At 28.1% G+C, this 21,057-nt stretch overlaps 1 protein-coding gene across 5 annotated transcripts in view; it reads right to left on the bottom strand.

Annotated features, from left to right (window-relative positions):
- The window catches only part of shakB (Innexin family member shaking B), a 49,839-nt gene that overhangs the window by 15,886 nt on the left and 12,896 nt on the right, over positions 1–21,057 (bottom strand). For 2 of the 5 annotated variants that reach the window (XM_088200300.1, XM_088200302.1), the window contains exon 2: positions 11,272–11,891. The exons of 2 other annotated variants lie outside the window; for them this stretch is intronic. In XM_088200300.1, the coding sequence (XP_088056426.1) occupies positions 11,272–11,637 (366 nt within the window). In that variant the 5' untranslated portion in view covers positions 11,638–11,891. Of the gene's footprint in view, positions 1–11,271; positions 11,904–21,057 lie in introns of all 5 variants that reach the window. One more of the 5 variants, XM_088200301.1, reaches the window with a different exon arrangement.

Here is a 21,057-nt window from a genome sequence, read left to right as displayed (position 1 = left end):
GCTCATTTTATATTTATAACCAAAGTATATAACTAAAATTATATGCAGTAAATAATAATACAACCAAGTTTCTAATTTCATCTCAATGCATCACAACCCACTATAGGGAGAATCACAAATAATCTTGACACAAATCCCACAGCCACCACAGTCAATCCACCATTCATCATATAACATTTTAAAAAATCGTTTCTATCAAATTATGTCGTATATCTTAAATACGAGCAAATGTCGCCATTACGCCATGTTAATCGGTCCAATTCGCTTGTCGCGCGCCATGAAACGACCCGGCGACAGTTTTATTTTTCGATTCGCGGATGACGGACGAGGCGATTGACACCGGATAATACATGATGGCCGTGTCTCTTTATCTAATATCAGACGACTGGAAACGAGCCAAATCGGCTATATAGACGCTGTCAAAACAAACGGGAATCGCGCGGTCCACGCGCTTCCCGTTCGCACCAGCTGGCCGAAAATCTTTTGTGGATCTTCAAACCATCGCCATGTGCCTGGCCGCCATTGTTTTATTTTAAGCCAATAAATTATAACGAGCATTTTTATTTTATTTATCACACAAATATTTCATATTTAGCTGATTGATTTTTTCAAATGTTTATTTTTTTTTTATTTGTTATGGTCGCTTTATTGATCGCTTTTAAATTTGTAATCAGCGTTTCTTTTTATTGGCCACAGATAAAATAATATATATACGAAATGCCGCAATTTAACAAAGATATCCGCCGCCCGACGTTATGCAATTAAAAAAAATTTAATTCGTATATATTTCATATTTTATAAAATAACATTTTTTTATTTTAATCAAGTCTAGATGAGTGGAAAATAATTATTCCCTACACGTCAGACTATCACTATAAATTTAATATCAACATGAAATTCAAACACCTGCGAGCTCGAACCTTGCCAACCAGCACAGCAATAGAACACATCCCCAGAAAATCTGGAGGATGATCCCCCGAAACAGGTTCATTTATGTCGGCTCAATATAACAAAATGACAAGCAATTATTATCACAAATCATTTTCCGCGTTAAGCTTTGTTTAAGGCGAAAAAACCGTTTAAACATTTCGAAAACATTATTTTAAATATAAATAAATTCATTTATTGCTATCGAAATATATACTCGTATATTCGAATAAATAACTAATATTGCCATATTGATATTATTGTTGTTTCTATAAAAATGAATACGAAAATTTAATTGGAACTGTCCTACAATAATAAAAATACATATTATATTTTATATAATTATGAACAGTCTTATTTGCTTTATTGGAGTATGATTTTACACGTCAATAACTTCTTATTAGCCTAAAGATCATAAAACTCATGTGTCAATGGTTACGTCCAATTATACTTGTGAAAACCATAAAATACTCCTTTGACCTCAATTGCTTTGTATGTGTTTAACTGAGATAAAATAACAAATTTACATATTTTATTATTATCGAAAATCTAAATGCACACTTTGATTGATTCTAGCAACTAATGAATACTTAACTTATATTTTCTAAACATAATCAAACTGATATCCTATTTTTTTTTAAGTAAGTGTTAAAATCAATTAATAAAACCTACTAATACAAATAGATCAAAACAATAAAATGTTGATCATCATAAATTTTTTTAATAATCTACTATCAATGAAGTATAAATTAATAATAAATAAATAGCAAAAATGAATATGGATTTATTTTATAATATTTTACGCATTGTCAAAAGCCTTCTAAACATTTTTATAATAATTCACAACTTTAAAATTCCTTGAATTTTTAAAAATAGGGTTAATTTATAAATTAGTGCATATTAAAAAAAAATAAGAGAAAATTGTATTTCTTTTTATTACAGCTACCAAAACTTATTTAGGTTATTCTAGTACGTTTCTAATAGGTTATTTTAGTAAGTTTCCTTTAAGCTAAAATGAAATGTATAGTTAAATATATGAGAAAGATTATACTGGATTTATTATACTCAACACTAAGAACTTATACCAAATCAAAACGATCAGTTAATCATTTGACGTGTTTTTTGTCGATGTGTTGTAGATATTATGTCTAAAAAATTTTTTTTAAACTAGCACACATTTTTATAAAAATAAATTTACAGCATTTTGACACTATTGTCTCGAATAGATTGACATTATGAACAACTGAGAGCTGTCTGTGACGATTTTTGGTTTCACTATAGCTCAAATTTAGAATCTATAAGCGTTTCTGATTCACGAAATTCGGCTGCAGATCTCGCTATTAAGTATTGCATAAATACACCTATGTATGTACAGGCAAACATTTTAAAAACTAAGCTTTAAGGTTAAAGGACAGTTCGAGGATACTCGGCTTCGTTATGCGGAGCGCGTTTAAGAACGTATTATAATTATAATAGTCCAGTCAAATAAGGGTTTAACCTCGGAATGAAAGATAACAAGCTGAAATTTTGCACAGACCTTTGTTTTGGCGTTCTAAATATATGGTGAAAAGTCTCAAAAGATATCGTGTCTGCTAATCAAGATATTAAAGGTCAAAGGTCATAAAAATCGTTTTTTTTGCAAATATCTCGCCTCTTTTGCGTCGCATGTCCTTAAATGTTTAACAAAACTTATAGAAAATACAATTTTCTACAAGTTTGTTTTAATTTATTTCTTCGTATGGTTAATGGTTTTCGAGATATAGCGCGGGGAGTGGGAAGCGCGCATCCGTTTATAGGATAACGCTATGTAAACTACGGAGCCAGAGTTACCTGTACATTCTTCCACAGTTTCGTAGAGAACATCGCAAATTGTTATCTGCTGAATGAACCCATCTAAAGCATTATAACTTTCAATCTCCATATCTTCAAAAATCATCATCGATAATGCAAAAAGTAATACGTATGGCCTCTGATACTTCTTGCAAAAGCGGGACCATCCAACATTTTGTCGACAGAATTCGATGCATAAATTGTACTGAGAGCTTCCTTGATTCCGCTTCCATTCATTATATACCCTATGCATCCAAGAAAAGACATAAGCATATGAAAGCCTCCTAGTTTCACAACTACTCTGGACAAGTCTGAGCTAGCATCTGAAGCTGCTACGATTTCACGTGCTTTTATGTACAACGGCTGATCAAAAGTTATTAAGCATGTTCTTTGTTCATGTTTCTTGGCAGTGTTTATAGCACACTGTAATGTAGTGTAAATTATGTCCATATTACTCACAGGATGATGAATAAAAGTAAGAAACAGAATCCGAGAAGTTACAAAGTTCTCATTGTTTTTTGTAAGTTGTTCAATAAATCCATTCCACCCTGGCAACGGTGAGATATTTTTCCACTTTCCGTACTTCCACAACAAATCAACTACATTAAATATTTGTTCGGTTAGTTCTTCTACATTATTAAAATTTTGAACTTGAATCTCTTGCTCAATCCGGGTACGACATGATTTTCATACACTAGAAGGGGTATATGTGATAGTGCTGCTAACTCCTTTGCACTTGGTTTTGTTGTAAATTTCTTTATGCGGTCATCAGATATATCTTCAGATTTTGGAGTTATTACTTTTATCATTCCCATTATATGAACAGTATTATAGCCATCAAGAGTATAAATATTTTTCTGCATTTTCTGCTGCATACTGTACTAAGGCACTTGACTATGATGGTTGATTACTAGGCTGTGGGTGATAAACAGCTGAAATTTAACATTTTACAGTATCACTATATGAAGCGAAAAAACCTAAACTTGACAAAACATCCAAAAGTCTTTTTGGATGTTTGGCCTATCTGTATTTTTTCTATGAAGAAATACAGATAGGCCTATTAATAACTGCGAAGAAAATGACCGTTTTCGTATGGAAGTCTTATAGCTGTGTATTTCGTTTTAAAATGCCCCGTCTTTCCTTTTCTGTTCTTTATAATAACTTCTTGCAGAAAATGTAATAAAGTTTTCGGAATTTCTTCATTAATATTTTACTCGGGGGCGGATAAGACTTGGTCTCAACAACAGAAGATCGAATATCTTCTCTAATAATCGCCGCAGCAGCTTCCACTACGCGCAAGTGTTCTTCTTCCGAAGTGCCTTTTTTATTTTCATACCAAGCTATGGATAAAACTTAAGCTTGAGCATCGCGAAAAGAAAAAAAAGGGAATGATCCAATCTTCGTTATAACTATAATATCAGTTAAATATTTTTCTCTTAATTTGGAAATGATCTTCTTATCATCTGGTACATACTCCGTAAGTACATCTCTCAACTCTTTCAATTTTTTCGCACAAATTTCTTGTCGAGCAATATTTCATTTTTAATTCTTAATAATACAATGAAGAAAGTAATAAAATTATGGTTCAAACGACTTGCCGAGACCACTTTTTTCACGATTGTTTACTTTTTCAAAGCTTATACCAAGTTAAGCAGGTAGAAATACTCGCTGGATTCTATAAACGGATGTACGCCTCCCACTCTTCGCGCTATATCTCAAAAACGGTTAATGATACAAAACAAATATTGTAACTAAACTTGTAGATAATTTTATGCTTTACAAGTTTTGTGAAGCATCTAATGACGTGCAACGCATAAAACGCGAGATATTTGCAAAAAACAAATTTTGTGACCTTTGACCTTTGATATCTTGATTAGCAGACACGATATTTTATGAGACTTTTCACCCTGTCCTTAGAACATCAAAACGAAGGTCTGTGCAAAATTTCAGCTTGGTATCTTTCATTCCGAGGTTTAGCCTTTATTTCGCCTTATTTGACTGGACTATAATAACATTAATAAATTAATGATTTGCGTTCTTAATAGAATCACCGTTGTGCCATGGTAGGTAGTGAAAACCGTCAATGTAAGCTCGGTAAACGAGAGATTATATTTTATTTATACTAATAACATTTCATTATAACAAAAGTCATATTTTTATAAACTAAAAAGGGTTATAATTAGTTTAATAAATAATACCGACAAAAGTGCAAAATGGGGCACAATAACCTAAAATGATATTTATTATTTAATTTCGTAAAAAATATTTGCATAACAAAGATCATAAATCAGTAAATAACTTTTGAGTTTGCCGGTTGAACGCTTCGTCGAATTTCACCGGCCGGAAAATTGATATTTTAAATTTTAAAATCCGGCCCTTTGCGATATGTTTTTACTGTTATACACAAGACTATTATTAGTATAACTCAATGCCAATACCACATCAAGTTTCATTCCTTTATATTTTATAAGCACTAAAAAGTATATTAATGGTTTAATAAATGTCATTTTTAATGACTTATGAAAATTTAACTATAACTTTAAATATTAATACCTTCTAATAAGAATAAATGTGAATTTGTAAATATTAGCATAACTTTGTTTACTAGAAGAATAAAACATTTTAATAAAAGTAAAATCTTAAGCCGCTGTTTACTTTGGAGATTCTTTATTTATTTTAAACAGACATTGTAGTACATTTTTATTAATCAGTTATTTTAGGAATCTTTTATGCTTATTTTTTGTTATGTAATAGATAAGTATATTTTTTCAAAAGCCTAAGTGCATCATGCAAACGTTTGGTAATCAGGAAGAGATACACCTAAACACCGGAAAGTTGATAGCGAAAATATTCAGAAGGCGTTCAAAGACCCTTTGGAAAATTGTGTCAGACCTTTTTCTCTGAATGGAAAATCTACCCTCGTTTTACTTCCACCCTCAAACTTAAACGACCGTTAACATCTGTTCCTAATTTTGATTCACGACACCAAAGTTTGAGCTGCATTTGTACAATGTTGTCCATAACTCACATTTTTTTAAGCATGTCAAATTTAGTCAAATTGTATATTTCTTTACAATCAACCTTGACCTCACCAAAAAATTTATAAATTTTGCAAATTATAGACCACTTTATATATTTAACCGTAAAGTTTATATCCGGCGTTCAAGTGGCGTTTAACTTGAGCTGTCAATATTGACCGTGACTCACATCAGACAAAATTAGCAGTCATTCAGAAAAAGAAAACGACATCGCTCTGAATACCTCCATTGGACACACACAGAACCAGAACAATTATCACATGACCCCAATGGCAGATTGCCAGGTACGAAAGTATCGTGGGCTCACTATTGTGCAGGGTCTATGTTGATGACTCACTACTATTATAAGGGTTAGATGTTTATCTTTCCATTTTTTATGAAATAAATTGGTCAACCTCTCAACACAAAACTGCAATACGTGATTTTTCATAGGCGTGTGTTTATTCTTGCGGTCGTTTTGTTGGATTGGACATGGTCGAGGAAAGAAAACAAGAGTCTTGGCACGCTGGACCGAAACAAAGGGAGAAAACGAGGGGTTATAAACCGATACAGAAATAGTTACCAGAATCGGTTCAAGGATAAGCGCCTAGTGTATTAGCACGTGCGATAAGAGTTGCATAATTGAGTTTGGCTTTTAGCTAGTGCAACGTTTATCGACTGTGTGTATAATGTACAATGGAACATAAGGGGTTTTGAGCTGTCATAAATCTGGAATCGATTCCGAAAATCAGGGGTTTACAATTTTTTTTAAAAGTGGGCTGAATTGAAATGTTTAGCATCTTATTTATTATAATATGTATACATGAAATATATATTCACCGGTGTTTCAATAAAATCATATCCAAATACGTTTTTATCGGAAGATATATATTTATATAGCGAAAATATAAATTAACTGATTGGTGCTAGTCAAATTATATACAGTCATTGAAATTCAATTCGAAAATTGGAAATGTTAATTGCTGTTTAAATCTAAACCTAAACTAAGCAAATTAACCAAATACAAATTGACCTAATGAAAGTTCTAAAACAAGCTATAGTTTTAAAACTATTATTAGTTTAATTTATTTTAAATATTTACTAATCTGTCAAATGATGTAACCTCAAAAATCTGTAAATCTCTAATCATTTCGAAATACGCGTACCACATTTGTGAATAAATACAGTTTTTCTGAAATTTTAAGTTAATTGTATTCTACATCTGAACTAGCTGAGTTAGTATTTAAAATTTTATGACACAATTTAAAATATAAATTCACTGGTAGTTATACATTCACTGTATCATAAATGAATGAATATTTGTACCTACAGAGCAAAAGGATGGACAATCGTAGTTGAACTTTTATTTAAAAAAAAAACATTAAATATGTTTAGTCGTGATTTTATTGGGAAATTTGTTTAGATCTTTCATTTTTTGTTAAGATAATTATACAATTACCTATGCAACGAAAATGCAGAAGCTAATTTTTAAGTTTAGTTAGCTATTTTTTATTATTCATTATTAAATCAGTATTTTTTCTGACAAAATATCAAATAATAATTATTCATATATTTTTTTTCATAATTAAAAATTAAATGAAAAGTATAGAAGTTTTTGTGTTTTATAAAAAAAAATTGTTGAATACATATAAGATATTCTCTATGAGCTGAAGTGGCTCTTTATTAGAGAATTTTCAATACCTTATATGTATGACCTAGCTCGGTTTTTATTAATCACCACAATATTCATCCATGAGATTAAAGAGGAAAATCTGAGTAAACCTAACATATGATGATTGATCTAAATTACAATTATATAATAAGCACCGATTCCGATAACCCAGACACGATATAAATTTAAAAAACACTAAGGTCCATATAGGATTAGAACCCAAGTTTTTCATGTCAATAGTCAGAGACTACATCACTCGTCTATCGTGCTGGTAATGCAATGTTTATTTAGTCGGCTAATGAAAATATTTTTGTAAAATGTTCCTAATTAATATTTTTATTGATTCATCCATGTCAGTTTTATTGGTGTAATAAACGTTAACTTCAAATATTTGCCTAATAGTAACATTTGCTAAAAATACATATTTCTAAATATATAAAAAAATATGGCTATTTCTAAAGCGCTTTATACAATCATAAGATCAATATTATTTTTTTGTAATTATTTTGATGTCACATTTATTTTTGACTAAATTTTTAGTACAATAATGAAAAAAATTTTAATACCTTGATTCGATATAATTATCATATTTCAATCTTTTTAATGCGATTTGTTCCTTTAGTTACTATAGTTTGTTTAATTGAACTTCATTTGCAAATTAGTGACTGAGCTTTCATCTAAAAAGAGCCACGAACCAGATAAAAAAATTTGATGTCTATATACAAATGTATGTATACATTTTAATTAATATGATTTTTCTAGTTTCTTGATTAAAATTCCTATTTTTAATATTAAAGACCTTATGAAATAAATGACACTGTCCTCTTATTTTTTAATTATTAATTTGTCTTTTTATCTCAACTTTTACAAATATTACTAATCAACCTATACACCATTATGAAATAAATTTGCAAAAAAAAACGTATTAATATATAGCCTTGAGGACGAAACGTATTAGATAAAAGTATGGCTAAAAATCGTTTTATTAAACTTTTTTTTACAGAAACTGCTCATTCATTGTACCTACTACCAACTATGGCACAACTGCAAAAGGCACCACAATAGTTGAATTTTCCCAAATCAAAACAAATAACACGTCATTCTACTTCTAAGAAAGTGAATAATACATCAATGTTTAATTATTTTTTACATTATCTGGAAGTTTGAAAAATTACAATAACTAACAAATATAAGTTTACTAATATCATAACCATTGAAAAGTCAACAGAGAGTACATAAAATTGAGATATATATTTATCTTTGAAATGTATTAATTAAGTACACTATTTTGTATTTAATTATAATTTATGTGTCATTATTTTAACTCATGTATAAATATGCAATATTATAAAAATATGTTTATTAAAAATAAATTTAGGCAAGCAATTATTAAACATTAAAAGTCGGTCATTAATTTAAATCCGAATCTCAACTTAAATCCGAATCTCATATTAATCCTAGTATTATTAAATTTATATCGCCTCTTGAAGATTGAAACTAGCGATTATTATATATTAATAAATTAATCGATAATTACAGACTAGGTTTTTCCTAGATTTTCCTAATTTCACGAAATATGAATATTTAATATTAAATTGAGCTATGTTGTGAATAGTAACATTTATAAATATAAGTTGTAATAATAGTTTATAATTAATATATAGATTTTGACTTTGTTTATCCCGTTGTAACACATTGGGCTAACGCATGTCATGTTGCAATGAAAGATTTATTATAATAAATAAATGAAATATTTTTTATTTATTTAATATATAAATTGCCTATAAGTTTTTTCAGCATTTAAAAATAAATTTATATACATACTATACAGGCGGCCCTCGACTTTCGGACGTTCGACTTTCGCACAATTCACTATTTCGCACATTAAAAAAAAACAATTTTTTTTAATTTTTTGTGTTGATACGAACTTGTGTTGATACGAACAAAAATAAATCAAGGACTCATAAACTTCACACGATTCAAGACAAAGATGGAAATTATTAGACGTTCTGATAGCGGTGAATCTTTTGCTTCAATCGGACGTTTGTATGATACAAACAGGTCTACGATATGCTCAATTTTGCAAAAAAAAAATATAATTAAGAAATACATTCAAAATTGTGGAAAAAAAAGATATATTTCCGCAATTTTTAAAGATAAGTTTCCAAAAAAACACAGCAAAAAAAAACATGGATGAAATGGAAAATCTTTGTCATCGTGGATCGATGACCAACATCAAAAAGATGTCCCTCTGAGTATTTCAATTATTCAAGCAAAAGCTCTTAGTTTGCACAAAGATTGGAAGGATAGATTAAAAAAAGATTTTAACACGGTTTTTCAAGCAAGTAACGGTTGATTTTACAATTTTAAAATAAGGTATTCTTTTCATAATATTAAATTTACTGGAAAATCGGCTGATGCGGATAAAGATGCTGCAAAATAATTTATTTCCTAATTATCCAAAATTATTGAAGATGGAGAATATTCCTCTAGCCAAATATTTAATGTAGATGAGACAGGTTTATTTTGGAAGACTCTTTAACAATGAAAAATATGAATGAAGCCTTCACGCACCTTGACAAATTTTTAAATATTATGGAAGGTTGTGATCCCAATGGAGAACGCATAAGTGCGTAGGGCAATCAATTAAAACATAGCATGTTATAAAATACTATATGAAGAAAAGAAAAAGAATAGTAGAAAACAGTTAACTCTTGATAACTTTTCAAAGGAAACACCCGCAAACCCCACTTAAACGTGTCTCTTAAACGCTTCTTAAACATCTTATATTTACTTGATAAATAAATATTTTAAAATACACAAAATTTCAATTTTTTTTACTTCCCTCGACTTTCGTACATTCAACATTAGCACACATTTTCAGGAACTAATTATGTGCGAAAGTCGAGGGCCACCTGAATAATGATTCAAAACCAACATACAACTTTGAAAAAAAAATAAAAGCCTCTTTAAACATGTTTTCTATGATATATACAATAAAAAAAAGCTCATTTTAAGTACTTTCCTTTGAGATAAAACACACTATTATATATAATTGACATTTTCAATACTATACAATAATTAGAATGTTTACAAACGTAGCATATAATATAATTATATTTATCAAACCTTTATATTTTTAACTTTTACTATATTTAATAACATCCATCACATTATAGGTGTAACAGTTAAACCTCTAGCATTGTTTTTATATTTTATAAACATTAAAAGAAAGTTTGGGAAGCTTTCCAGTTATTTATCTAACTAGATATAGAGTATATTATTTTTTTACTAATATTATTACATTATTTTGGACTAAATATATTTATTCAAACATAGCTTTTATGTTTATTAAACTCGCATTTAACACATCGAATTGTCTGTATTGTGAACCTGAAGAAGCCTTAGTAATATAGTACATTGGTATTACGTATTGTATTATAAATGTATAATTTACAACCATCGGTCATATTAACTATATATTAGACTTCTTCTTAAAACACAAACGACAATATCTATGTAGGTTCCCAAATGAATACTAACAAGCATTTTATTTAATATTAAATTATGATACAATAGCGTGAAAAAGCTTATGTTAAATTTTCATGAATCAAAATCTTTCAGATGTGTCCCCCATAAAATAATATAAGAGTCATAGCATGTATTTAGGCATGATTTTAAATACGTATACTTCGTATAGTAAAAAGATAAAATATAAATCGTATGTTATTTTATGTTTATAAATATATTATTTTCATGTCGTTATATATATAATGCGTCAGTGTGTAAGAAAAAATATATAAATTAAATAATAATATAACTCACCTGGAAAAACAGACAGAAGCACACCCACTGGTAGTACTTGTGCACTTTTATATCTGACGGGTCATCGGTTAGCTTACTATTTCCGATGCCCGGATACGGCACTTCTTTGCCAGGTTTCTTGTTAAAGAAGCTCTTCAGCGAATATGTAGAGTGGATCCAGCAGAAGGTGTTCAGGACGTCTTCTGGTATATCCTTGGTGTGTATGCAATCTATGGGGTTTCCCACGTATTGTCTCGTGGTCACGATCAGACTGAACGCGATCAGAATGATCACGGTGATGGAGTAGTGCAGTCTAAATATCGGCGAGTCTATGTGCACGTAATTGACCTTGATCAAATTCTTGAGTCCGCGGAAGACGTCCAACATTGTAAGGAGAAACACGCAGCGGGGCTAGGTGCCTCTACCAGGTCATCCGAGCACCGAATCCTCATCCAGCCCAACATATCGACACCTCTCAGTCTTCTGCTTCTTCAATCGGTCCGCTTTGAAATCATCTTCATGATTCACACACTAAGGCACTGAATTATTATCATCGGTGAATCAGCATCGGTCACACTACGTGTCTATGTAGAACACCAATACAAGCATCTTCGATTTGTATATAGCGTATTTCGCCATTTCTAATAATAAATCTTATGAATGAATGAATTGAGAAAAAATCGATGTGTGTCTCAAAAATTTTGTATTTTTGAGCAACATCAGCTGTTAAACAACGTCCGGCCGAAAGGGATTAAAGTATTTGAGAGAATCGCATCGCAAACGATCAGATACCTTCGTGATTTTAAATCTTGGAAGCCAATCAATTACTGTTATTTTACACGCAGTGTCATTCGCGGTCAAGTGTTTAAGTCCAATTAAAGTTGTTCGATGATCTGATAACTATGGTTTTATATTACGGGATCTAATGTAAATATTTCGTAATAAATGAAACTGATTTACAGTAGTTTTTCAATTACTTATTAGAAATTCACATCGATCTTTATAAATTATATATTCATGGTGGACGTAAATAAGTTGGCAAGACTAAAATATAAATTTTCAGGGCAGTAATTTAAAAGCTTAACTTTTTGTGTAAAATACATTTATTGCTTTTGTGATGTTCCTATAATTCGTTACATAATTTTTGTTTAGCAATATTTTAGATAATCTACAATTAGTTATACGTCCAATTAAATTAAAATATCCAGAATATCTGACTAAAGCATAAAAAACAAGCAATTTCAATCATCCTGCATCTTGAGTTGTCAACTTATTCACTCCCAACATTTTCACAAAAATTCTGTAAAATATATACAGAATATAGCAAAACATCATAATTGTTTTTTTGCACATTTGCAATATTAATTAAAGAGCAGTATTTTTAAGAACCAATAAAATATAGTAGTTACCTATTGCCATTGATGTGTTTTTATATCGATATTGAGAACTACATTCTGTCTGATTTATTAAAATACAACAGTATTGTTTTCAAGCGCTTTGATAATTGAACGGTATTTAAATTTAACTATATTTATGTTAAGTAATAAATACAGATATTTAATATTATTGTATTTAGATAGATTTCCTAACGGTTATAATATTTGTATATACACTTATCGAAGGAAATATTTTATCTAAAGATTTTTTATCTATAAAAATAAGATAGAACATACATTAATAATAAAACCATTAAATTTCATGCGGTGCAATGAAAAATTTTTTGATTTTTTTTTGCGAGTACTACTAATAAAGTAATAAGAGAAAATATCTACATGTTTCTTGCAACATTTCTAATATTATTTAATTGAATCAATTAAACTACTGTTGCAATTAAATAATATGTATTATTAATTTATTCACGATTATTTTTTATAAAATATTTTATTGATTATTTCCTAAATAGAATTTTCTGTATATTAAGGCAAAAATATATTGAAGCATAATTATCATTCAATTCATTGTGACGCATTGGGTTAACTCGTCATTTTTAAATAAATCTAAATATAAATTTCCGCCGGAAGTTAATGAATTGTTTTAGATTTTAACACATCATCACAAAACGTCAAATATATTTATCTGAATTTATTAAGCAAAATATAATATATACAGAAACTATGCAACTGTGTAATATGACTCAATTCTGCGGAAATAATATGTTTAGATTGCACACAACAAAACACCGTTCATTTTTAAATAGAGTGCTTTAAAAAAAAGACTATAATAGAGGCCTAATAAAATATCTATATAAAATAAATAAATAAATTTTTCCGTCCTTTTATTGACCCATTAACCTGCAATATGAAACGTCCTTAGAAATAATTTAAGCAATGGTATAAAAATCAATACATAAATAATGTGTGACAGTCGCTAAACATGCTAACTCAAATAATATATTCAAGACCGTTCATAATACCTTATTTTTATTATGAAAGACAAAGAAGGATACCTCATAACTAAATAAAGAACACATAAGCAAATCATGACAAAATTTTATATAGCTAACTGTTTATGGCAAAACGTTAAACTCAATTCAAGAATAATCACAACATAATTTTATGGAATAGGTTACAAATAGTATTTTAACATAAAATACAAATAATCTACAATAATTATTTATAATGCTAAATATATTTTTTGTGGTTATAAATCTTTAATAATAAAATAATTCGATTTAAATGTAAAATTACACACTAATTTTTTCATATTACTTTTCATATGAAGTGATGTCCCACGCGAAAAAATGAAACAACTTGAAGCAGTGTAGATATTAAATTACTTTGTGTATCTTTGATATTTAATAAGTATAAGTGGAAGTTGCAAACTCAAAATCAGAAAGGGAACGGCAATGGTCAAAATGTCTCATCTTGTAAAAATTTGGACAGACAGAGGTATCTCAGAAAAAAGTTTTAACTTTCATATGAGCGTATTATATTCAGTTAAAATGTTTTGCTAGCTAAATAATTATGACATTCTGTCTTAACAGTTTGCTTCTCTTTGTTATATAATATTATTATAAAGTTGTGTATTTTACGTATACATTCTTTATATATTTTATTTTTATATAGTGGGTATAAATAACATTTACTCGAAATATAATTAAAAATTAATTCACCTTTCAATCTTTGTCATAAAACAAAGCTGTAATAGTTTAGATAATATTTTTCCATAGTAACTGTAAGTAATTTTTTTTTAATATGTACAAATACTACAACTAGTAACAGTCTTTTACTGCTGTATAATATTTAACATGTTAAATTTCTTAAATCCTGAGCACAAAAGCGCACTCTTAAGAAACTTCTTTAAAACTTTTCACCATCCGATAACTTCTCGTGTTAAAACAGTTACAAATTAAGCGAAATTCGCCCGTTTTGCAGACTTAAGTTTAGCCTTCAACTCTCGTAAAAAATCGCAGTCTAAATATAAAGAATTACACACGTACAATTATTTGTATGCGATTTAGCCGATCGACTGATCCAAATATATAGATCCATCGATCATGGCTTGTGTTTTTCATCAGAGCTTTATCTGAAGTTGACGTCCATTAACCGAATTGCCCGAAAGATAACACTAGCTAATAATAGCTCACAACCCGGGAAATATATTACTACCGGGACTATCACTAAAAGCTAGCTCTGAATTAAAAATGCACTAAAGACTTTTTTCAGAAATCGCTTTGTTAGTAATACCTTGGGTCGTAAAGATCAATGGATCCTTTGTGGATTTAGAACAAATATTCAAAACGTGCATTGGTTAGCGTCCACTTGATGTACTGGCTGTGTCAATGAGGCATAATTACACAAACCAGAGTTCTATTATAACGTCGGTTGGTGTTAATCCAAGACTGAAATAGTTCAATTGATGTATCATTGTGATTTGAATTGCATATTAGAAAATTCGCGTGCGTTGCTATTGGGTTACGATGCTTAATATAGTAATTTAAATAATATTAATGATTAATAAATTATTTATATAATTAAATTTTGTAAATAAGACGCAAAAATAAAAAAGGTTTATAAAAACAATCTTGTGGATTGGACAGAAAATATTTTACATATTAACTAAGAGTTCTAGATTATATTATATTCATAAACCTTTTACAAAATCTATTTGATGTTACGTTCATATAATAATCTTCTAAATTTACTATTTCTTTATGCTCATAGATATCAACTTATATTTAAAAATATTAAAATGAAGTAATATCATATTAAAAGTAGATTTTTTAAATTAAATAAAAATTTTACAGTCCGTTAAATAACGATGCGATAACAATAAATTATTAAATTTCTTTTCAACTAAATACAAAAAGTTGGTGTAATAAATTAATGGGCTGTGAAATAAAGGTTAAAATTTGTTTTATTTATATTTATAAATTAATTAATATAATGCATATATATTTACATTTCAGTGTAGTATTTATTGTAAGAGAAAGAAATGCATCGTAAGGCGTAACTAACAAGTGTATATTAGACTTGATGAATCCTTAGAAAATTCTTACGTCCAACGAGCGACGCAAAAGTATTTATACTTAAATATTAATTTAAATAACTGATATAATTTATAAATAGTATATGTAATTTTATTTTTTAATAATAAGAGCCATTGTATTAAGTAACAAAAACCTACTGTTTTAATTATTCAGAACTTCCTAATATATCGAATATTATAACGTTGTTTATAGTTTTTCATCTCAAGAATTATTTCCAGAGAATTTTTCAAGAAAATGTCAAATCTAGAATTCTTAATTTTCAACAAATTTGCAATTTTTTTCGTTAAAAATTAAATTTGTGCTATTTTTATACTACTGCATAAGAAAGTATGGGTCCATGCCAGATGTTTGAAAATATCCGTGCTTTATTAAAAGCTTTTAATAGCGGTCGGAAGTATTTGAATGAAAAAATTGTTTTCAATTTTCTGAACTACTCTAATCGGTCTTATCTTTGCTTCGTTAATAATCAGATAAGAAAAAACCGCTTCGGGTGGAAATCAGCTATTGGTATTGATAATTTTCTGATTCTGAAGACCGTAATTCTTTCGTAACTCAATGCTCTGTAACCAAACAATATACAGTGATACCTCGACTTACGAACATAATTCGTTTCCAACTGGTTCGAATCTTAAAAAGTTCGTATATCGAAACCCAATTTTCTATTACATTTTATTGATTACATAAATACCGAAATAGATAAACAAAAAACAAATATATATGTGCATCGTGCGTTGCAAACACTACTCTTTGCGTCGTATTTCAGATAAGTGCAATGTAGTAATAACAAGGACCTTCAGATAAATAGTCGTCGCGCGCGCAAACGCAGTGTATCGCGGTTCGTATCTCGAATCTAGGTTCGTATGTTGAGGTCAATATGAGATATGTATTTAGAGCGGTTCATAAGTTGAGGTTCAACTATAAATTGATCAATTTTGGTATTTAATAATAAATAATGTGTGATAATAAACATACATCTTTCATTGTACCTGACAGGCGTAAACCCAATGCTATTACAATTACAATGGGGTAAATCTGTACCAACTGAGTAAGTCAATCAGATATAATGAATGGCTACAAGTAAGTATTAACCACCAGACTGAAAGTCAGGGAATCGGTGATTTTTAGAAAGCATATTAATAATTATAAATTCATATGTGTAATATAATTTATTACCAGTAAATGTCACTGCAGCTAGGGCCGGATTTTTAATAATAGCGAATTTTTTTTTTATAAATAAAAAGTGCGGCTGCCAGGGCTTGAACCTGCAACCTTAGAGTTACTAATCTGAGACGTTACGGACTACGCTATTCTGTCCTTACTATTTTTCAAGCTCTTTTATATTTTAATTACTATAAAATTAAAATATAAAGCTTCGATATAGGCAAAAAATATTGCAAAAATAAAAATAATAAAAATTTTTTACATATATAAAGATCTCTATAATAATATACTAAATTATTATAATCATACTATATACCACATATAGAAAAAAAGTTGAGAAATGAAATTAAAAATTTTTATTTCTCGAGAAATGGAAAGCATCAAGAAACTAGAATGTATAGTAGTTTACAATATTTTCCAAAAAAATAAGAGCCGGGGAATGGAATAAAATATGTACGTTAATCTGAGCTCTTTTCTGATAAATTATTATATATACTACATAATTTATGCTTTAAAAAGTGGTTAATAAATTTAAATAATTTTATGAATATATTTTTAAAAACCGATAATAAACTTTTTTATTTATTGAAAATGCAATGCTTTATTTGACCACGTAGAAAAACAATTCTAGATATTTTTAAATAGCGATAAGAATTTCTATTTGCTATTAAATATATAGTATAATATAATATTTTTACACTTTCACCTTTAAAATTACTAATAATATCAATTTATATAATTTAATATTTAATATAGCACACATTAAATTTATTTACAGCTGAATTTTGAGTTTCAGATTATAATTTAAAAAAATGCTTTATTTCTATATTTTTACTAAAAAAAAAAAATATAAATTTTAAGCTATGTGATTTTCACACTTTATTTTCACGCTTCACCTGTGAATTGAAATACAGAACTTACAGAATAGAATATGAATTATAAGTTAGTGTTTTTAGCAGTAGTTCATTTAAAAGATTTTCCTTACAGCATAAAAACCTTAGTATTACTTTTTTAAGCAAGTCTAATGCTTATTGCAATTATGGTTTGCCCTTAAACTTATACATTGGTACAAAGAGCTAGAATTAAAATATATATGTATATTTATATATCATTAGCGATTCATAATATTTATAGACTTCCTTAACACCCTATGCACCCATTCAGTCGTCGATCGACGAACGACGCGTTACTAATGTTACTCACATCGAACTAATGCTACTAATGCCACTAATAAGTAGACCACCCGCTACTCAATTAGGTACCAGATAATTCAGTCAACATTTCCTGCTTGTCTTATTGTATTTTTATGTTCATTCATTTTACTCGCTCTTAATTTCCTCAAACTTTTCAGCGTCAATCGGTTCATTTAACGGAAGAAAAACAAGTCCCTTAGCGACATCATGTATAATAAAATCTATTAAAAATGATTGCATTAAGAATATATTACCGTCGTTGGCGCAAAATATCTGGACGTAAATTTTATTTAGACTATAGTAAACAAGATCTATATAAATATAAATAAGTCTGATTTTATAAAACACAACAATATTATTTTAACGAGTTCATGAATAATTACAATTAAATTATTTCTTTTTATATTTAATTATTAAAAATAAATTTAAAAACTACTTTATTATTTTTTTATTTTTTAAACTTGTTACTAACATTAAAATCTATTAATCTAGCTTTTCAAAATAATATTTATAAAAATTGAGATGATATGAAAACTAACTTTTATAATTTCGTCTACGATCTAGCAATAAATTAAAAACATCTGCGTTAAAAAAGTGTCGTAATAAAAAGGTACGGTGTTCCTCCATCACGACAACGCACAGTAAGTTGCCTAGTATTTGATGACAGATGACGGCAGTGAAAGAAGATTATAATAATCAATATTTAATCGCTTTCAGCGCAGAGCATCTGCACGCAAAATAATGGAAAGCGAATTTTGGCAAGTGAAATGCGAATTCGATTTATATACATATATAATAGATATATAATAATAGATTATATACGATGCATTAGTGAAATAATCTTTAGCATTATCGTGCTTATTTATGGATCGATTCTCGGTATAGTATGTTTATAGAGTCCGGAAAAAGTCGGTCGATGTCTGTGTTATTTTACAGTTCATGTGTTGTAATATAATTTTAGTACATTTGCATGATGCATCCCCGATGTGTTTTAAACGATTTCAGGTGGAAAAATGGTGAGGTGTGAAAAATTGATCTGTTTTTGTGGACTTAATTGAAGATTTAGTCGTCGATGAAAAGGCAAAAATGTGATATTAACTACACGTCATAACAACGAAATTGATTTTATAAACACATAGCGTAGACGGACGACTATGTTCGTGTAAATTATATGTTTACAGCGGAGATTCGTTAATTTGAATCCGATTATTTGATAAATTTTTAATTTAATTTAATGTGGAAAATATGCAATAAATCGTTATAGCTCTTTATATTTTAAATGTTTAGGCATATGAGTTACATACACAAGCAAATTTTCTGTAAAGATTTTCTGCTGCTCTTTAACCTGAATTTTTTTGTGATTGAATATGTATGTCTCTACATGTCTAAATATATATTATTGAAAAATAAGATCATTGTTCATAATAAATAATACAGTTTAACAATATGTTTTGTAATAAAATAACATAAATATATTGTATATAAAATTACATGATAGTTTCAAGTCCTTTAAATCCGAAAAAAAAATATTTGGTGAAATTATTTGTTTTGCCAAAATTTAAAATATTAAAAAGAAGACGAAAATACTAAAAATAATGTAAAAGGATGATACATTATATAAGTTTAATAATTGTTCTGCTATTAAATACTAAGAAACTTTTTGTTAAAAATACATTATTACTAAGCATCATATGTTTCCTAAAATGAAGCATATAAATCTAATTTCAAATTGATTTTAATTTTTTTATCAAAGCAAAAATTTAAAAAAACGATCAATTTTGCCAATAAATAGATTTTACCGAAATGTCTACATAAAAACTTAAATTTACGTATATATCGAGTTATTTTATAATCGTAATCAAAATACACTAAAGCAATAAATTTTAGTAAAAAAATAATCAGAATTAATTTCATATAATTATAATTTAACATTTTTTTCCAAAAGTTGTTATTGATGGAATATTTAGCACGTGTATTAAGAAATCTTCTAAAACCAGGTAAATTAACTGAAGAATAAAAATAACATATATTTGTATATGTTTTCATTTTTTAAAGAGTCCTATTAAATATAATTTGATTTATTCTTATAATTATAAATTCATAAAGTAAAATTAATATCCGTTTTATAATTTTTTATCCACTTCAATTTATTTTCTTAATTATATATTTATATGATGATAATATAATGCTAGTAATCAATTAAAAAGCAAATAAACTAAATTAATTCAGCTAATACTAAACGATATACTTATAATAACATTACGATTTAAATGCTTATTAGTAATAATTAGTAATATAATAGAAGCCTTCAATAGTATTGGAAAACATACACAATTGAAATTTCCCGAGAAATTTCTAGAAAAGTCCAGTCACAAGTCGTGAAAAATAAAAGATTTTATGTCAAATTTGGTATACTAAAAAATATGTTCTATGTTTTTACTTGATTAAAAATTGCTATTAAAGCACTAAACCACTTCTTAATGAAAAACCTAAACATGAAAAAATATATGAGTTATTTATTAACAGTATAAATGTATATAGATCTTAAAATAAAAATAATGTAGAAATAGAGAGATCATAACTTTAAGAATGTAATTCATTGAGTTTCTGTCAAAATAAGCAGTGTATTTATGAATAATATATTTAACTAGCTGTTGGTCTTTCACTGTCGTTTATTCAACTAGTTTATTCAACGCTGATATAAATCATAAATAAAAAAATGTAACAATATTGAAAAAAATAAAAATATGTAACGATTACCAAGGACCTTAAAAATCAGGGTTACTGCTAAAAAGAAGATGAAAAAGTCGAGTTTAGAAAAGATTCTATAATAGATATTGAAAAAATAAGTCAAGCACTCCAAAAATGTATACAAGATTTCGAATAAGTCGCTTAATGTTTTTTATATGGTGTTTCGCTAAACCCATGCATAAATAATTGACGAAAAACATTTCAAATGTAAAT

The sequence above is a fragment of the Plectrocnemia conspersa genome, unplaced genomic scaffold, assembly GCF_051122295.1.
Source record: "Plectrocnemia conspersa isolate PC_06_02 unplaced genomic scaffold, ASM5112229v1 ptg000012l, whole genome shotgun sequence".
NCBI lineage: Eukaryota > Metazoa > Arthropoda > Insecta > Trichoptera > Polycentropodidae > Plectrocnemia > Plectrocnemia conspersa.
The sequence above is the reverse complement of the archived record's forward strand: the minus strand, read 5'-3'. Positions and strand labels throughout refer to the sequence as shown.